Genomic DNA, 19,710 nt, shown 5'->3' on the forward strand with positions numbered 1-19,710 from the left:
CATTGAACAGAGATTTTCCCTTTTAAAATTCAGCACTATCTTCCCAGATAGGAGTGACTGACACTGACACAGACACAGACACACACAGACACGATATCCCATAGATAGAAAGGCAACTTCCACACAGTGGCCACTTTGTTCTAGGTTCCTTGGTTGACAACAATACACAGGTTTGCCTTACACAGTTCAAAGAAAACCATCACAGAGACATAGATCTTCTGTACAGTTTGAACGTTTATTTGGTTTAAAATATTGTTCACTTGTAACTGGCAATGAAAGAATATCAAGAAAAATATCATGCAGCTATGTGTGATCATTTCACATTTGGAAGAAAAATATAGTTACCATGGTTACCAGTATGCCCTCATGTTTATAATACTTCCCAAACCTTAGAGTTCATTTGGGGTAAAAAATTGGAAAATTTGAGTCTGTGCTATGCAAGGTACAAGGTGTCAAATTTTGACAAATTATATGTCAAATTTTCATCGATAGTACAGAACATTCTCAGCACTTGACACACGTTTGACATAGAGGGCGCACTTCTGGTAACGACTTGAAGTTTGCAGCAGGATGGTATACAAAGTCAAATTGGTTGCCAGTTTTTTTTTCAATATTCAAATTATTTTATTGACTCATGAATATGCAAACATGAAATTAGCACACTGTTTTGCTGGACAACTTCCACCCATAACTCCCAGATAGACATTCATTTTATCAATAATTCTAAAATTCAAGTAATAAGTTTGCATTGCTTTCAACTTTTCCAACGAAAGCTAAAATTGTAAACGTTAAGATAATCTACAACGGTAAATCAATGTCAAGCCTTTTAATGTGAACAGAACAATAAAAAAGGTATGATTGAAGCAATTTGATACATATTTACAAACCCCCAGAACATTTCCACTTTCATCAAGTTTCTCAAGCAATAGAGAAGACAAGGGTCAAAGGTGTGAGAAAAAAAAATAGAAATCTAGCATGGTACGGCATTCATACTGATAAAACTATAAAACGTTCTAACTACTAACAGGATGGAAAACCAACTCACACATTGATTACCACCGATAAAACTATAAGACCGAAAGAGTCTAAAATGCTCTGCTATCTCTGGACCCACACTGAAATAGCAGCATAGGTTGTCACGGTATACTCAAATAAATTACAACCAAAAGTGCCCAAAGCAGCCTTCTCAATCTAACTTAACCCCTTCAGTGCCATGGTTTGGCCCAAACCCATTGTTATAAATGGTGAAGGAGGACCTGCTTACCGGGAATTAGGGGTGCACAGATAAAGAAATTTGTAATTCATAACAATCATCATCAAAAACTTTACACACCATGTTGGCAGTCTTATTACCCAAATACATGTCAACACATCAATGGTACAATATAATTGGTTCAAAAAACATCTTTTTGGAGAAAAAATATAATATTCAACACTGCGCCTTCAGTCATTGTTGGGGTCAAAGATGGTAGGTTGCCTGTACATTGAGAGAACCGTTCCATTCATATAAACTACATGCCGGTAATGAGAAATCAACTGCAAAGCATCATGTCAACGACAGGCTCCCACTCAGAATTCCTACGTGCGTTGTAAGACTGGGTCTATGATGCAGTTTCACAAGGGGCGTTTTGATTGGTCAAGTAAGGACACAAACCCTGTTAATCACCGTTTTAAGCAAATCAAATTCACTGACCCTGTTTCCTATGAGCCAATAACCAAAACCTCTCACAGAATGTGTTTATGAGCAAAATGACCACGCCATTATATTGTCTGATCCAAAGATTCCATGTAAAAACGGCTTTAATTTTATACAGGGAAAGGAAGTACTTTGGAGCATGATATACTTGTATACCGGTATATGTTCACATAAAGTATATTTACAGGATTGTTTGAGTATATAAATGTGATGTTTACAGGTTATCCATGAAGAATATGGCAATTATGACTTAAGAAGGTTTTGCCCAAAACTCACGGGTGTTACAAATCAACATAATGCTAGGGGGTCCAGTATTAAAAAGATAAAGGACAGACTCCTTAGGAAACTACTGTTTTCATTATGAAGATGGAGCCCAGTGTTCCGCAGGTACACTGTGAATATCCATCACATTATGCCATAGTAAAATCAAATGAAGTTTGATAGATATTCTCTGTAAATTACCACATAATACTGCTGGTTTGGTTGTGAGCTGAATGACAGCCTCTGATGTTTCAGTTACTGGCCGACCACCCCTGTGTGCTTGTATGTGGTATTAACCATGCTGCTGAAAACTACAGGGAAAGTCCACATTTGAGCAGCAGCAGGGGTACTGCGCTTTTTAAGTTACTGGATGCCAAAAGGGGTTGTGATTAACAATGGTAAGCTCTAGCAGAGAGAAAGCAATGATGCTAAATTGGGATGTAGCCAGAATATTACGACTTGCAAATGTCTCTGCAGTACTCACCGAAAAGAAACAAACTGACACTTTCTTCCCTAATGAGTTATTTTGCTTGATGTGAGAAATCTTTCCCACTGATTTGTAATCACCACACAGTGATTAAACTTTCTTGTAAACTGTCTACCAATTAAAGCAAACTGTCAGTGCAAGATGCCAGGTGGATTAGTATTTTATGCAAATGAATATTGCTTTGATATTAAAATTTTATGCTAATGATATCATATCAATATGAAATATTCATGTACGTAGGTACATGGATTGTATTGCATTGTATATAAGCAGATAGCTTCTTACATATCAATTTGCTGCCCTCTACCCCTAAATAACTACAGGAAGATTACTAGTATCTCTGCAGGCTGCAGTTCTGCACAGGATATCTTCAAATAATTCAACAGACCCCATGTTTCCAATGGTTTGAGCCAACATTTCATGGAAAAAGTGAAGACGATTCCATTATTCATGGTATGCTAGGGGTGTGTTCTATTCACCACATTAGAAAGGTCTGATGCACACAACTACTAAAGCAACACCAATACAACACTGACAAACACATGGGGGGAACCTCCAATCCTTATTAGGACAAAAAAATTCCTTATTAGGGAATGGAGATGACCAATAGAAGGGAAATAATATGCAAACAAGATAGAAGGGATGCTTCCCATATAAGGGAATTCACATGCCATATTTGTTTGACACTGACTTTCAAATTACAGTCAAAATGGACAAGAACACTGAAAGTATGGTAGTGATTTCCATATAAGGTCAAATAGATACCATATTTCAGAAATGTAGAAGCTTTTTTCTGCTTAAATATCATTCGGTAAAAGAAATCCGACTTTTCCGATCTTAACAGATGAAAAAATTAAAATGACCTTGTTTTGTATCGAAATTCTAAGAAACAAAACACTGCTGCCCTTTAGACAACAAAAATGAGACAAGAAAAACATCATTATCTGTAGTGTATTGCTTTTAAACAAGGTGTTCCCTAGCAATCATTTTAAACAACAAGTCGAGAAACATATATCAAAGCAGTTGCTTGTATAATATCCACAATGTTCAAAATAAAAACTCAAAGCAATAATACAGTGTTCCTGTGATGATATTATCACGCAACTCTTTGAAATTCAGTCCAGTATTTGAATGCAAGAACAGCCTTGCACAGTTGCTGTGTGAAATATCCACCTGACAGCAAAATGATGACATCATTATTCCTTATTTGTATTAACAGCATCCTTATAAGGGAAATATGATAATGACTTCCATATATGGTCCCTTGGTGACATAGCAATTCTGTCATTGGTCATGATTTCAATGAGTATTATCATAATGACTTCCATATATGGTCTTGTCTGATAACAGAGAGTTCTCTCTATCCAATCAGATGAGATCTACATTCTCATGGATCTGGGACCGCTGGCCACGGCAATATTGTGAATCGCTGGTGAGCTCCAGTCGGCAGATGAGACTTGCGTCTTGTAATGCTTTGACGTGGCGTAATTGAAGATAGGGAGAAGTTCATTGGCTTCACCAGACAAAACCTGAAAAATTGTAAGACATTCATATGTTGAGTATTTTTTGCAAAAAGTGGAAACATCACTACAAACAGACATAGCCTATCACATTACATTTCACACACTTTGTTGATTGTTTACTAAAGTACAAAAGGTGGTATGTCATTTGCACAATTTGGAACAAGTTTCCATTATTGCCCCTCAATTCTCTATTGACTACTGTAGAACACTGTACAGTGTTGCTTACCTTTAGGTATATGATGGCATCCGTGCCGTAGCCTTCAACGGATGTGACTTGTAAGTCTCCATGGAAATACCTGGCATAGAGACGGGAAATTGGCAATCCATATCCGTAACCAGCCTGTGGATGGAGAACAGACAGTGGAATTAAAAACCTTTGTCAGTGTGTATGTCCATCCTAACTGCGGAGTACAATAGTCCATCCTTACCATTGAAAACAATGTGATTGGGCCAAACCATTAGTGGTTAAAGGGGTAAAGCCTCACATTATACGCATGCTCTGATTAAGCACAAGTTTCAAGATAATGAGAAAAGAATACAGAAGTCAGACTGCAACAACCAGCTAGACTAGACAAAGGCAAACCAACGAGGGCTCCCTTCAAAATATTTTCTAAGAAGAGTATTTGGGTATAACATACTATTAATAATAATACCAGCCCCAAAGTTCAGCATTACCATAATACAAAGATCAGCATATGTGTAAATTAATCAGACAGTCTCGCTTTCGTTTTCTTTGTTGTTCAAGTCAAGTTCACTGAGAACATTGTATTTTTTCATCTACCTTTCTGCTCGGTTCTCAAAAATGGCTTTCTTCTTAACCAAATCACATATATTAGCAGAATAAGATTCACTGAGTGACAACTTACCAGTGGGGCAGTCACTGTGGATCCAGGCTGTGGTGGAGTCGGTGCAGTGGAGTACATATAATGAAACAACAAATCAATCTGATGTCTGGGTATACCTCCTCCTTTATCACTCAGCTGGATAGAGACAGAAATATGTAGAGAAAATGTCTAAGAAAACAATGATACAGTAATTTCACACACTATGCAGTGTTTTGCCACTGTCATGTAACATAGGTACATATTCAGGTAGTTCAGTGAAATTTTTGCCAAGTCCCTTTGCAGTGTATAGGGTCACCCCATGGAGATTTTCAGGTGATTTAGAGAAACTTGACCACTGAAGAGAAGGGTTTTGGGGTTCAGAGAAACTTGACTTTATGTTGTCCCACTCACGTGTTGTTGATCGTTTTTTTGCTAGGAAATATGGTATGGTTTTTCCTCTCTAATAGGTTACTTGGTGAAATTTCTATTGTGTACAGTGACTATGGTCAACTTCTGGTTAAAAGATGGTTGCGTTGATGTAACATTTGAAATACAGTCTTCTACATAACACTCAAACAGATGCAGACTTCAACGACTTACAATTATACTATCAGTATCAAAACTGCATCGTTGTTTAGGATTTTGATCTTTCCATGTGAATAATTCTGTCTCAATTGAGACAGTGGATGGCCAGGATTAAACACAACACTCAGAATTTACATGTGTCGCTATATTGGTTCTCAACAGCACATGGTCAAGGGTCACATACAAGGGTTTACCTAGCTAACACAGTACCGGTACATAACTATTTCGGTTAATACACTACACCAAGCACCTTGCTCATATGAAAATCTCTGCATGGTGTCAAAGGTTACAGGGGTCAAGGTTCAAAGGTTGATAACAAAAGACTTCTCTGGAATCATGACACAGTACAATTAACAAGCTTTTGGGAAATTTACAAATATGTTTCTCTTGAACCAACAGCCAACATTTTCAACAGACTGACGAATTCTGTCTCACACTTCATGCACTATCAACAGAATGACAAAGAATGCTTACCTTTATGGTGACATCATTCTCGCCTTCACAGACCAGTATCTCCAGTGGTGGATAGTCTATGCTGGCAGTACCATGGTGTTCTACCACAGCACGCATTGCATTCTGGGAAAGTAGAAAACACAGCAGATAACATGAATGCATACACAGGATCTAAACAGCTTTGTCTATGAACCATTCTTCTACTCGTCTGTTTTTGAAAGTCTGTCTTTACATTTCATATTTCCATTTCCATATTGAAATGCACTGTGGGTAAAAAAGTCAACTTTTCGCCACAGCAAGTTTGAGACAGTGATCTGATAAATACTTTTCACACAAATGTAATTGATATCATGACTGTAAGTTGTTTGTTCATGAAAATAGCTCAACTAATTCATCTTTTTAGGCATTTCTGGCAATAAATTCCTGTAAAACCTAAAACTTTACTTTGGCTCTGTAATCTTATATGTTTTACCTATAGACATCCGCCATATTGAAAATATTGTTGACCAGCTATGCTTGGGTGGCAAAATTGTAGTTAAGGTACTGAGAATCATACAAAGCGCATATAAGTGAGCAGTTTGAGAATGAAAATTGAACAATAATAACATTACAGAGTAACAATACTCATTAGCCTTAAATCATGCACTATATTTCATAAGAGTGATGGGACGTTTCTTAGCAGAAAAAAACTTTTTTGTATAATAATTTTTTGGGTGGAGGTACTAAGAATCATATAAAGCATTAAACAAACATACCTTGAGGAGTTCAAAGAGCATATGATAGAGATGTGATGGCACATACTGGAGTTGTACATCAGTCTTCTTGTCTTTACAAGTTGCTGTTGATGAAGATCATAAGACTAATGGTTACCATGGCAACATGCATATTTCAATGCTTGGTACATCAACGAGTCCATCATTTGTCTATGTGCTTTGTTCAAAAGACTCTGAAAATATACGCTTCCTATAACATCCACTCCTCTACCACTATTTCCCTCTATTTTGCTTTGCCCCTCATCAGGTTATTCAGCTCTGTCTCTTTTTCTCTCTTTCATTCTCTTCCTCCCAACTTTTTTCCCTCCCTCGAATCCCTCCCCTCTCTCTGTCTCTACGAATCCCTCCCCTCTCTCTGTCTCTACTGTCAGCTGCAAATTGCCTACCTCTCCCTATCCTAAGCTTTTGCCACTTCCTCTCTCTCCCTCTCTCTCTCTCTCTCTCTCTCTCTCTCTCTCTCTCTCTCTCTCTCTCTCTCTCTCTCTCTCTCCCCTTTAACTTACCATTAATAGTTTTAATTTCCATTTCAGGAGAAGCCAGATAGTACTGATCACACAAATACTTTGCACTGTCAAATGCATCTGTAAGGTCAAACAAAAATCATCCTCTTTGTATCGTATTATCCATAAGTAACAGCTCTTGGTCTTGTTTGTACAGATGAATAAATTGCCAAAAATTTTGAGTGTATATGCTAGTTACCAGCTGGATATTATGCTCATCTAACCATGAGACAGTCTTCTGAAGTATATTGTTTCAATTTGAAAGTCACCTCACGATATGCGAGACAGTCTACTGAAATTTATTCTTTCAATTCACACAGTTTTGATGTTCATTTGCTAGCAGACTTGGAGCAAGTCTAAGATGGTATATATTTAAGCAGATACAAGTAATGATGGCAACGTTCTCAACAGAAACATCTTACAGGATTGTTTCTTTGACAGACTTACATTATCACATACATTATAATTTACAAATTTTGTTAATTTATGCGGAAAAGTTCCACAGAACACACTATAACAATCCCTGATGACAGAGTAAATGAATTAAAAAATGAACCCATGTTCAACTGAGATTTTCTGACATATTTTTCTAATAAATTTGTTTTTTTAATTACTGTCTATTATTGCTTGGGTAACAAAGAAAGTCTATACAGGAAGAGAGGTCAAAGGTTAATTGCATATCAGCAGAGAGGTCAAAGGGTTAATTTTATTTATTTTTTAAAGATATCAATTATTGACTTGTCTGATGACTCACCATGAATAACAGATTCCACATCACAGTTTGGATCTATACTACCGATATATCTAGGATGGGTCCGAAGATTGTGACCGAATACCAAAGCTTTGGAAAAGAAAAGAAAGAAAAGAAAATGCCAGTTTAATTTACATTACTGCAAATGCTCTTTTGTGTCAGATGTGAATAGTTTGAAACGTTATGGCCTGAAAATAAATCAGCTGACTGCCTCTCGATCAGTAAACGTTCTAGACAAATTTTAGATACCACTGCTCTCTGTATCAAAAACTATTTCTATCACCGAAGGTAGGTTGTGAGACGTGCAATTTGCTTGCTTCAAAATAATATGTTGTACTCTTTACGGCAACAGGTTCTCATGTTGATAAATTCATGTTTAGGTTGTGCAGGATTTACAGAGTCATTTCACACACAGTACTTTCTCAGTTCAGATGCATTATACAAACAATGCCTTATTAAAATGTTAAAATCTTAAAAAAATAATCGCAAATCACAGAAACTGTTTCTTTTTAGTTTGGCTTTCATGAGAAGAAGGGCATATGCCCACAAATGAGAGAATCACATCAAATAATTTGATATTAACTAGGTTTTTGTAACCAACAACCATAACTATCTCTCTGAGATGTACAATAAACATGACTTAGTGTGGTCAGATGTGGTATGACCTGAAACTCTCCATACAAACAAGAGTTTTCTAAGAGAATTTCCTGGAAAATGAGGGAACTTACTGTGTTGATTAATCAGCATACGTATACTGATACGACTCATAAAGAATCTGTCAAGAAAGTACTGTAAATTGGTTTCCTTCTGTGGATCTATACCGTGGGTTTCCTTCATCTCAATGACGCCCTGTGGAAAAAACGAAAGTTTCACATATATTGGTATAGAGGGCGCTGTTCAAGACCAAGCTTATGGCCCATGTAAAGTGTATCACACAATGGCAGGATATTACCCGTATGTAATCGAGGGCCTTGCTTTTCAGCAGGCACAAATCAGTAAGGTCAGATAAAGGCAAGACCATTGAAGGCATGCTTCCACAAGGCAGAAATAAGGAATTGTTTAGCAAATGAGAATTTGTGAAAGTCTAATTTTGATCAGTTGTTACTGCTAGCTGAGTTACTGAAATGGGTATAGATATTTGTATACATGTTACACCTAGAGTGTTTGGCATCTCGATATTTCGCAACATGAGTTGGTTGATAAAAGTTATTGTACATTTGAGTGGAAATTCTCACCTGTGCCATGGTCTCTACGACATTAGCATGCCTGTCTCTGATCTTCTGAAGTCTGTCTGTAAAACTATCAAATCAAAACAATATATCAAATTTTGCATGTCCCTGAAGGATTTTATTTCCGTTGTACAGAAATGATTTTTTAACATAAAGAACATTGAAAAGAGAATGTCTTACTAACTCTCATTGTGCTATGCCATCAAAATCAGCATAGAAATCAGACATTCATTGTAGAGCATGCTATCTTGTCTGGGATAGTGAAAATGACAATCTATACTGGTATGTTTGTCTTTGTGAGGCAAGTACCTGAAATTCTCGCGTTTCTGTGTTTTAATGAGTCATCCATTGTCTAATCTCAGTCATAATATATTCACAGATTAAGTGACATTTTTTGCGTGGTTGTTTTGTTCTAACTTAACCTAATAATGACAAATAAAGCTGAGAGGAAAGGGTTAAAGATCTTGTCCTGCAGAAGGTTGAAATTCCAAGGAAACACTTACTTTTCACAGATATCATTGTTAGGGTCGGCATTTTCGTACTCAAGCAGTTCTTTCAAACTCTGTAAATACCTAAAAGATCAAAAATAATGATTTTGTGAACTCACCAAACAAATACAGGATGAATGAAATACATGTATACAAAACAAACATTATACATTAAAAATAAATAAATAGACAAATAAGTAAATAAATTGGTTTATTAACCCTCTGAGTGCCAAAGTCAATTTTTGTTGCCTTTATAAAATATATATCCCAATTTTTTCAGGTCTGAACATTTTGTTATGATTTTTCCCTAAATTTTGACCAAAAACTGCAGTTTATAATAAGTACTGTCCACCTGGTCCAAAGTTTTTAAAAGAATTGCAGAAAAATTCATAAAAATTGGTAAAATGTGTCACTATAGTTTTGGTGGGGAAAATTACAGCGCTCTAAGGGTTAACTTGGTAGGTAGAGGGGTATACTAAGTAATCAAAGGTGACTCATCCTACAGCTATTCCATGTCTTGTGATATTAGGCTTTCTATTACTATATATTAAACCCTTTGAGTGTTGTGTTTTTTCAGACCAAAATTTTACTACATTTTACCAAGCTTTATGAATTTTTATGTAATTTTTTTGATAATTTTGGAACAAAAGGACATCAAATTTTAAGATCTGTCGCCCAAAGAGGGGCAAAACTCAAATGAAGTGAACCAGCATCACCAGATTCTAAACTATGAGTTCACAAAATGTGTATCACTGACCTATCAGTCATGTCAGTAGAATTAACCCTTTGAGAGCCAAAGTCAATTTCTGTCACCTTTATGAAATATTTCCAAGTCAAATTTTTGCTGATTTTTTGCCAAAATTTTGATAGATAACTGTTGCAAATGAAATGCGATGTCCATGTGATCCTAAGTCATCACATAAATTACAAAAAATTTCATAAAAATAGATAAAATGTTGAACTAAAATTTTGGTGGGGAAAATTACAGCACTCAAAGGGTTAATGAAGTACTGTCTAACTGGATTTAAGTTACAAAGGCATTTCCTATCACATTAGTTAATGATTCTTTGCCTTTATAAATCACATATTCGCTGGTACAGAGACGTATATATGATATAAAACTGAATGGTTGGCAATCTAGGCAACATGAAGTTGGTCATGGACAATGGAAAAGGTGCTGTGTCATCAATATGGAATTATTCTGAAAACACTCAAGTATGTGATTAAGATAGACAGGGTAAATATTGTGGTGAAGAGATAACAACTGCTATCCTCTTAGATAGACATCACCATTGTACAGTGAATTCTCTCTTTAATATCAGATAGATCCACTGTGTTCACTCCACAACATGTGAGGACAACCACACGTGTTCATGTCACACATGACAATGACCCCATTCCCTGAACACCATATTGCCACCATTGCTAACAGTTTTCAACCCAAGCTCCATCACCCCTATTTTGCTTTACCTGAGTCCAACTGACCTATGGCAAAGCATGGGGTTAAATCAATCTGCAACGGTGCAGAGGTTAATCATCTGCCAGATTCTAAAGTCTGGTAGTGAAACTTAAAGTTCTCATTCACGTAACTTCAAACCAATTATCTGATTCCCATCATACTTGTATGTTTATTATTCTTTTTTCAATTTCACTGAATTTAGCAGATTGTCAGTCTTAAGCGTATTGCTCTACATTTTTGACAATATGAGCAATTCATGTTCAAAATAACTGATTATTGTGTGTGTGTACGGTAATTTAGATATTTAAAAAAAATTCTGCATTTAAAACACTGACTGGCAAATGAATCGATGGAACTTTACGAAGACGATGTGAAATGAAATTTCACTGAAAAGTAAGCATACAGATCTTCAAACAAATTCAAAATTGCACAGGGTGAATTTCTACAATCATGCCCAGTCAAAAATATAAGCTCTTTTTGGTATTTATATATAAAACCAAATATGAGCTGAAAAGCAAAAAGCAAACACCTGAATAAGTTATCAGGTTTTTTTTTGCCAATGTTTGTTTTGACAAATAATAGGCTGGTACCAAGGACATTAACTATTATCTGTATGTTATATTTTTACTAAATAATCCTGTACAAGTATGATACACATTAAGATAATATCATTTCAGCTACTGTACCAGTGTTTCACCTAATTTATTCTACACACCCTTATATTGTACATATAAGGAATAAGCCATTTCAGGTAGTATGCGCCTCAAAAATGAAACTTGAAAGACAAACTTTTCCTCAAACTTTTCCCACATGAAACTTTCAAAAATAAGGCATCACTAGGCAAATTTGGTACTACAGAAAGAAATTCCCTGACATTTACCGACAAATGAAATTCAAAATGGCCACCATACCTGTGTTTACTCTATGGGGAAAAATAAAATTTTTGAGTTTTTGAAAAACTAAGACAATGAAAATATTTCTTACTCCAAAAGCTTTAAAAAGAACCCCCACAAGTGGTAGATCAGAAAAGAATTGTAAAAGTTTGGGAGTCTGAATATCTGTCCCTGATGCACATTCTACCTTGATGAAAGGACACTGTTGTTTACAAGTGTATATCATACCAGAAGAGGGTTACATAATTTCACATTACTGAATATACTGACACAACAATGAAAGAGATAATCAGCCATCCCCTCTTAAAGATAGAACAGATAGTGTAAGCAAGAAGTACTTTATCACTTCTACCAAAACATGCAAAAACAGATCAGGTGTTAGACTAGCCCCAAGTCATTTGGCATTTCATAGCACCAGTTACTGGCCAGCCAAGCAACACATTCACCACATGATCTCCACAACAGCCTACCACTAACATGACAGTCTGCTACAGTTTATCCCCACTTTATTCAATTTTGATATTTATCTACCCAAAACTAAGATGTAAGTCTACATAAGAACAGACAATGCTGGGGAACTGTACAGCAGCTAGGATTTACCATTTCACTCACTGACATTACTTTATAGGACACAGTAGTTCTAGCCACTAGCAGTGTATGCTATTCATGGATAGTAACCCAGACTTGTAGTTTTGAAAAGTTGCCAGCTTCAGAAAAATAGTGTCTGCCAGGCCATTTCTGCTCTGATAATAGTGCTGATCACATTTTTACCTCATTAACATACAGAAATAATTGTTTTTCTGCATTTTCTGGAAGAACAATGAAAATAAGTGTTACAATGGATACTAAAAGTCACACTGATTCATATGAATTTATCACTCAGACTACAAGTTGGAACAACTGACGTACATGCATCAACAAAGTTTTTCTGAATTTCAAGAAGCAATGTCTGATGTCGTGTACACATGCAGCTATAATCATAATTAATTAATGGGTTCTTATACAGCGAACATATCAACTTGTGATTAAGGTGCTTTACAATTATTATTACCCCTGGTCACTGGACCTAATTTATACCACTCAACTCCCTGGGGAGCAAACAACAGCTCACATGTGCAGCCAATAAGCACAGCAGAGCTAAACGCATACATTACAACCACTGTCCTACCAGGTACCCATCACTCCTGGGTGGGGAAAAAAAATGAGGAATAAAGTGCCTTGCTTGCTATGGCAAGGACACAACACCATAGCTATGCCGGGGCTCAAACTCACCATCCTGTGATCATGCGTCCCCTGCTCTAGCCACTGGTAACAAACTTGTAACCGCGATCAGCGCTATTGTATTTTTGCATTCTGTGCATACATAGTTTTTGTATACCAATATACATTTACCTAGCCTCTGATCTCTGCAAACTAAAAACTGGAAATTGATTTCGCCTGCCCATCGGGCAGGTAACAATTTTTCACACATCTGGCAAAAAAGTTATACTTGAATGCAAAAGACAGCTACCAGCAGGAAGGTAAAACAGCTACTGGAAGGAAATCACTAAGTAATTCTACCTTCTCCACATACAATGTGTACAAACAGGAGATACACAGGTCGTGTATTGTATTCAAATTATCAAATATACCGCCGTGTTCACTTGGATTTCCTGCTGCATCTTACAAACCTTTTACTGTTTCTGCAACCTGCCGGATGTAACAACGCATGAACTTTTTACTCAAAGGCATAGAAAGACTAAAAAACTCAAAAAAAGAGCACACAGAATCAAAATCCTACCCTAGCCCTAACAGCCATCCATATAACAAGGACTGATGAAGTTTTAACATTGTACGTATGGTGAACATGTTGCATACAATTTGATAATGAATTTGGGTTGTGCTTCACGAAATATGCATTCCTAGTTAAACTTGTCTGTCTGGAACTTTTTTTAATATAGAGATTTGGTTTGCTTCTTTAACCCTTTTCCTGCCAAGTTCATATTTCACCATCAGGTCAAGTTAGTTAAAACTAGTAAAGCAAAACATGTCCCATATGGTGCATTTTAACAAAGACTTGAAGATTTGAAGGTCCCTGAAGACAGAGATACTGTAAACATGATTTTTAGTATTTTACAGACTATAACATACCAAGCCAAGTGCAGTATTTTTGCAAAGGTTGGGGAATATTGGTAAATGATTTGGGAGCTCCTGTAACATTGCTGCTGTTCCCTTATTTGATTCTATTGATATGCTGAGGGGAACCCCGGTAAAGTGACTGGGGAACCCCGGTAACATTTACCTGCTTACCACCACCCTTAGCAAAAACACTGCATGTGGGTGAAAATACATGTGGTTTTGGCTCAATACCACTATTTACTGACTTGACAGATGGGGAAGGGATACTGTCTGGCAGGTAAAGGTTAACTACCTTTCATTTTCCACGCAGTATGGGAGAATTTCCTACTTCAAACTATTTTCTAACAATGTTATCTTTTCCTTCCAGGCTATTGGACTGAAGTGGTGTCATGCGGTGACATAATATTCTATATTTACCAACATCTACCTCCTGGAAATACCCGTCCTTATGTACATAACTTAAGTGCCGCAATCAATCTTTTCAAGCTGTGTTGCTACCTACTAAGTGAAATATTCCTATGGTTTTCATAAGGAAGACTGGACCATTTGGAGTGAAATGGGATAATGCGCGTTTGCTTTGCTTTTAATTTTTATGCATTGTTAGATTGGCGTTGTTTTTTCAACACATTTTTGCTGGGTTTTTTTTAAGTCTGTGTCTTTTTATGCATACACGCCATTATTTCAAGTTTTCATTTTGGAATGGAACATTTACATAAATACATTGCTTTATAACTCTACTCCTGCCAGACAGTATACTTTCCCAATGTGCCTAGTCAGTAAGAGGCTATATCTATATGTGTATTTTCAACTACTTGACATGGTATGTTATAGCAGGTTTTATACTATTATAGTCCGTAACAATCATGTATCTGTGTTACAGTATCTGTGTTACAGTATCTGTGTTTTCAGCGGCCTTCAAATAGTAAAGTTTTTTCAGAATGCAATGTATAGGACATGTTGTGTCTCCCTGCCAGGTTTAACCAACTTGACCTAATAGTGACATATATGTGTTTGACAGAATAAGGGTTACACCTTTCATCTTGATGGTTTGGTCCATTACTACTATTTTCTGTAGCAAAATCAGGCTTGTCCATTGAGAAACGGGGTGGAAAGTGTGAGAGGTATGTACGGTATTCAATAGAATCAAGCATACCAGTATTAGATCACTGAAGGTTTTAATATATGCACACCATCATTCTTTACAAGGATGCGGAATGTTCAAAACCTATAGTTTATACTATCAGTTATGAAGAGGATAAAATGCAGAAATGATGGCACTTTGACTTAGCAAACCAAATAATTTAACTGATAAGAGATCTGCGATTCACATTTTCTGATGCAATTGAATGGCCTATGGCCAACAGATCATCTATGCAAGCCCTGCAATACGGGTATGTACTTGTTTTTTACTACACACAGAGAATTTCATCAGACAGTATAAATACAGGTATGGGAACTCTGACCAACATTTGAGCAATCAAGGGTCAATTCTTGACCAGTACAAGATCAGATAGAAAAGTCTATGGCACAAAAGTCGTGCCTGCATTCCAAAAGTACACCAGCGATGTGTTCTGCAGGTAGCCAACAGCATAGTAGAAATGTCATGTTGCCTTTCGACTTTCCCTTCCAACCTCACCCCCCCACCCCCCGCGTTTCTCTGTAAATAGGTCCACTCACCCTATTGAAGCAATGGGAATGTACCACAATCTGATGGTTGAAGGGAGAATGGTGCAGATTCTGAAGCCAAATTGCATTTTCAAAACAAATTGAGGTTTTATCATGACTGAGTAGGTTTACTGAAGTTGGCAATAAGTTTTATCTGCAAAATAAGCTCAGTTCTCAATCTCCATAACGACAGAACTGAGTGCCAGACACTTCAAAAAACATCAGTATTCTGTATTGGCAGCAGCACCACTAATAGCAGTAAAGTTTACAACTGAAAATTTTACCTTTGGAATGCTTAACCAGTTAATATCAACTATGACCACGGCCACCTTGCTACGATACTGATATGTAGAAAGATTTATTAAACACTTTACTGGACACAATTTATAGAAATATGACACCGCATTATAGTGTGTGAAAACAAAGCTATAGGATAACACGAATGCTTTTCACATGAGTGAAAGTGACGGTCTATGGTAAATAAGTTTTTGTCATTTTTGTATACTATGAAAAGTACAGATATGTTAAACTGTTATGATGTAACACGCTGAAACTGCAATCACCAAAACCATACAATAAATCCTGTTTACAGACAAAGATGTCATGATATAATCTTTGGTAATACCAGAAATATGTATCCAAATGAGCTAAAAGTTGTTTTAGACAACTGTCAACCTCAGCATAAACAGACAACAATCTAAAACTAATTTTCAAAAACATACAGAACTTGGCAAAACCTCTACAACAAACAAACAAACATAGTATGATTTGGTACACCTACAGCACAACTAAGAGTAACTCGGGCACACATTGGGATAGCTATGGCTGTGACAGATGTGTTCCGTGTAGTTTACAGTGTATAATGTGCTGACAGTGCAATACATCCAACGCAATGGACTGGCTACACAGGTTATTTAAAAATCGGAACGGTGAGTTCAAAACGACAGCAGGATCTGATGACATTGGAAAGTAGGGCATTAACCTACAACTCCAGCCCTGGGACTGTAAACCATCAACACTTACTTCATCGATGGAGGCTACTACCTCCATGCTTCATCGATGGATATCAAAGTGTACTATTATCATGGTAATGTGACATTTTGGTTTCAAAGTACCTGTGGTTGCTTTTAGTAGGTCCCTGGAACAATGCAAGGGTTAAAGTTTATAACAATGCAGTGTTTTGTGACTTGGGTCTGAAGTGATTGCAATACCCATTAACGTTCTCTTAGACGTCTGCATTCAGGCCAGTCTAACCATTGCAGCTGGAACATTTTCCAGCATTGTCTGATTAAATGCATTTTGTTGTTGCCGGATGTTTTTACTTAGAGGTAGGCCAAAGAGCCTACACATTAAAAACAAAATTGAAAGTCTTCATGGAAAATGGTAGTAGACACAGGAGACACACGGTCACACATACACACACACACACACCCACACACATATATACTACAAAATTATCTATGTATAACCATCACTATTATCATAGCTGTTAATGACTTTAACAAATCTCTCTCTCTCTCTCTCTCTCTCTCTCCTCTCCATATATGTGCACATATGCACATGTATACCATATATTATATATACACCATATACAAACATAACACACACACACACAAATTAGATCCTAAAATTATGTTGATATTGTCAATCAAACTTATTATCAAATTATTATCATTATTGTCAATGTAACTTTCCAAAAATTTTGATTGTCATTGTACCAGTAATTTTATTCTTAATCATCAGTTTTTCACACCTTTTTACTTTTTTTTTTACAAGTGTCGATAAATTTAGGTTCTTTATGGAGTTGATATGCTGTTTACAATATATATTTGTCAGTTTGAGTGTTTAGCATACCATTAAGAAAGCTGATAACAGGTCATGATCTAAATAACAATTCATAACGTCATAAGCCCAGTGAGTTGTTATTACCACGGGAGGGACTGTGCTATTGGTATGTCCTGTGTAACTGTACACAGGCCTGTATCAACTTAAATATAAGAATCTATAACAGTGGCATGGTATTTCTGCTTGGTCTTTGAACTTGGAATCGCAGTCAGTGTCATTGTGACCCTGACACAAATGGCGTTGTTTTTCCTCTGACCTCAAATGGCATGCAAGTACTTCTTGGCAAGTTTACAAGAAACAGCACCACCATGTCATAGTATTCCTAGGGCATTGATTTTTTTTTCAGTCCAATCCTACGTCACAGTCTGTATTTTGCTCTTTGGAAAGTTGATGACGATGGTTGAAGTTGTAAACACATGCGCAACTGGGTAAAGAGGTTAAACTGGTCAAGGTGTGCTGTGGTACAATCACTGACTGCAATGAATCTGGGACAACACACACGGAGCATCATCAATGAATGCATAATCTATAATCTATGATCAGTATGACTGTGAATCAATTTTGGAATTTCTGGGAACTTCAATGTGCTATTAGCCCTCTACACCAATTATGTACTGTAATATGAGAAATTTTCATGAATAAAAGAGGCTGTTGGGGTCGTTTCAAATAGACTTTCAGTGGACATGCTGTCTATAATAACATTGAACAGCATGAATGAATATGCAACGGTGAAAACAGCATTAAAATGTTCTCTTTACTAGACCCTTTCACACTATCTGCACGTACAGTTTGTATAGAGGTCCAGCTATCTTTGCTCTACAAAACGATACGGTTCTGCTAATTTTGGTCGTTTATAGATTTGGGAATGTGCACTACACGGTACAAATAACCACAGGTATGAATACATGTACTGTACTTGTTTTGGGGCCAAATCCTTACAGGGTTAAAATGTACACAAAATATTGATTTTGCTATTTCATTGAAAACTCAAATATCATTATTGCTGATATACAAAGCACACCAATTTCAAATTCAATCAAAATGAAGAAATCAGCAGAGTTCAGGTATGTTTAGTTTTGCTGTTTTTAAATCCTAAATGTCATTTTTGCTTTCACTGTCTATGATTTAACCAATGTCACCACAAATGTTCATGTTCTTCGTCTAACATACCCTATCACCCTATATGCCTAAATGTACATGTAAGTCCACCCATCCTGTTAAAAACAGCGGGGGATTACCAAAGTCTAGTAGTGGGTGGGTTAACCTGTTCACCCCTAAATGCCCTGTAAACTGGTCTTGATGACGATAGGTTTGGGCCAAACCATGGTGGTGAAAGGGTCAAACCATGGCAGGGTTTTTACCACAATCTTGGCAGCGAGTTGATGAAGGCAAATTTTACCCAAAGAAGGCGATGAATTAGGATGTGCTAAAATATAAAGAAGTACATCTATCTTTATATCTTCTCTGTACTGAGGTGAAAAAATTCACATTTTTTTCCTTTTGTGATAATATCATGAAAACTTTCTTTAAGCTTCTAAACTTCAGGGTACTTGCAGGGACAAAAGCTGTAACTTCAACTTCCAATATTCACAAAAAAAAGGGACGGTGAAAAATTTTATTTTCTCCACAGGTTTCAAAAGGAGTCCACACAAGTTGCAGATCAGCAAATAATTATAAAACCTTTGACAATCTGAATACCCATCTCTGCCCCTAAGGCATTCTTTTGTCTCAATACAAATAACCCTTTTCCTGCCAGACAGTAATAACTGTATCACTTCCCCATCAGCCGAGTCAGTAAAAAGCGGTATTGAGCCAAAACATGATGTATTTTCACCCACTTGGCTTGGTATGTTATAGCATCTTTTGTTCAAAAAAAATCAACTTTACAGTATTATGATTTCAACAGCCTTCAAATGTACAGTATTATGTTAAAGTACATCATATGGAATATGTTGTGTTCATTAATTTTAACCATCTTGACCTGATGGTGAAATATGGACTTGGCAGGAAAAGGGATAATAGAAATTCACTTGATTTGAAACTGTCTGACTATGGGTATTTTCATCTTTTCAATATAATAAAATTACTATAAGTATTTTGGTTTTCTTTTGAAATTTTGGTATGCCATACATGGACAAAGTTTATTCTACCTGTCCTTGA

The 19,710-nt window shown here is 36.5% G+C and overlaps 1 protein-coding gene across 1 annotated transcript in view; it reads right to left on the minus strand.

Moving 5' to 3' along the window:
• Positions 1 to 216: 216 nt before the first annotated feature.
• LOC139124898 (pyruvate dehydrogenase (acetyl-transferring) kinase isozyme 2, mitochondrial-like) overlaps positions 217 to 19,710 on the minus strand; it is a 37,821-nt gene continuing 18,327 nt past the window's right edge. The window contains exons 3-12 of the mRNA XM_070691005.1: positions 9,586 to 9,654; positions 9,089 to 9,152; positions 8,582 to 8,702; positions 7,857 to 7,943; positions 7,106 to 7,183; positions 6,585 to 6,667; positions 5,851 to 5,952; positions 4,834 to 4,947; positions 4,194 to 4,307; positions 217 to 3,973 (exon numbers count right to left, since the gene is read on the minus strand). Coding sequence (XP_070547106.1) covers positions 3,824 to 3,973; positions 4,194 to 4,307; positions 4,834 to 4,947; positions 5,851 to 5,952; positions 6,585 to 6,667; positions 7,106 to 7,183; positions 7,857 to 7,943; positions 8,582 to 8,702; positions 9,089 to 9,152; positions 9,586 to 9,654 — 982 coding nt within the window. The 3' untranslated portion in view covers positions 217 to 3,823. The remainder of the gene's footprint in view (positions 3,974 to 4,193; positions 4,308 to 4,833; positions 4,948 to 5,850; positions 5,953 to 6,584; positions 6,668 to 7,105; positions 7,184 to 7,856; positions 7,944 to 8,581; positions 8,703 to 9,088; positions 9,153 to 9,585; positions 9,655 to 19,710) is intronic.

The sequence above is a fragment of the Ptychodera flava genome (assembly GCF_041260155.1).
Source record: "Ptychodera flava strain L36383 chromosome 23 unlocalized genomic scaffold, AS_Pfla_20210202 Scaffold_24__1_contigs__length_23054250_pilon, whole genome shotgun sequence".
Lineage (NCBI taxonomy): Eukaryota > Metazoa > Hemichordata > Enteropneusta > Ptychoderidae > Ptychodera > Ptychodera flava.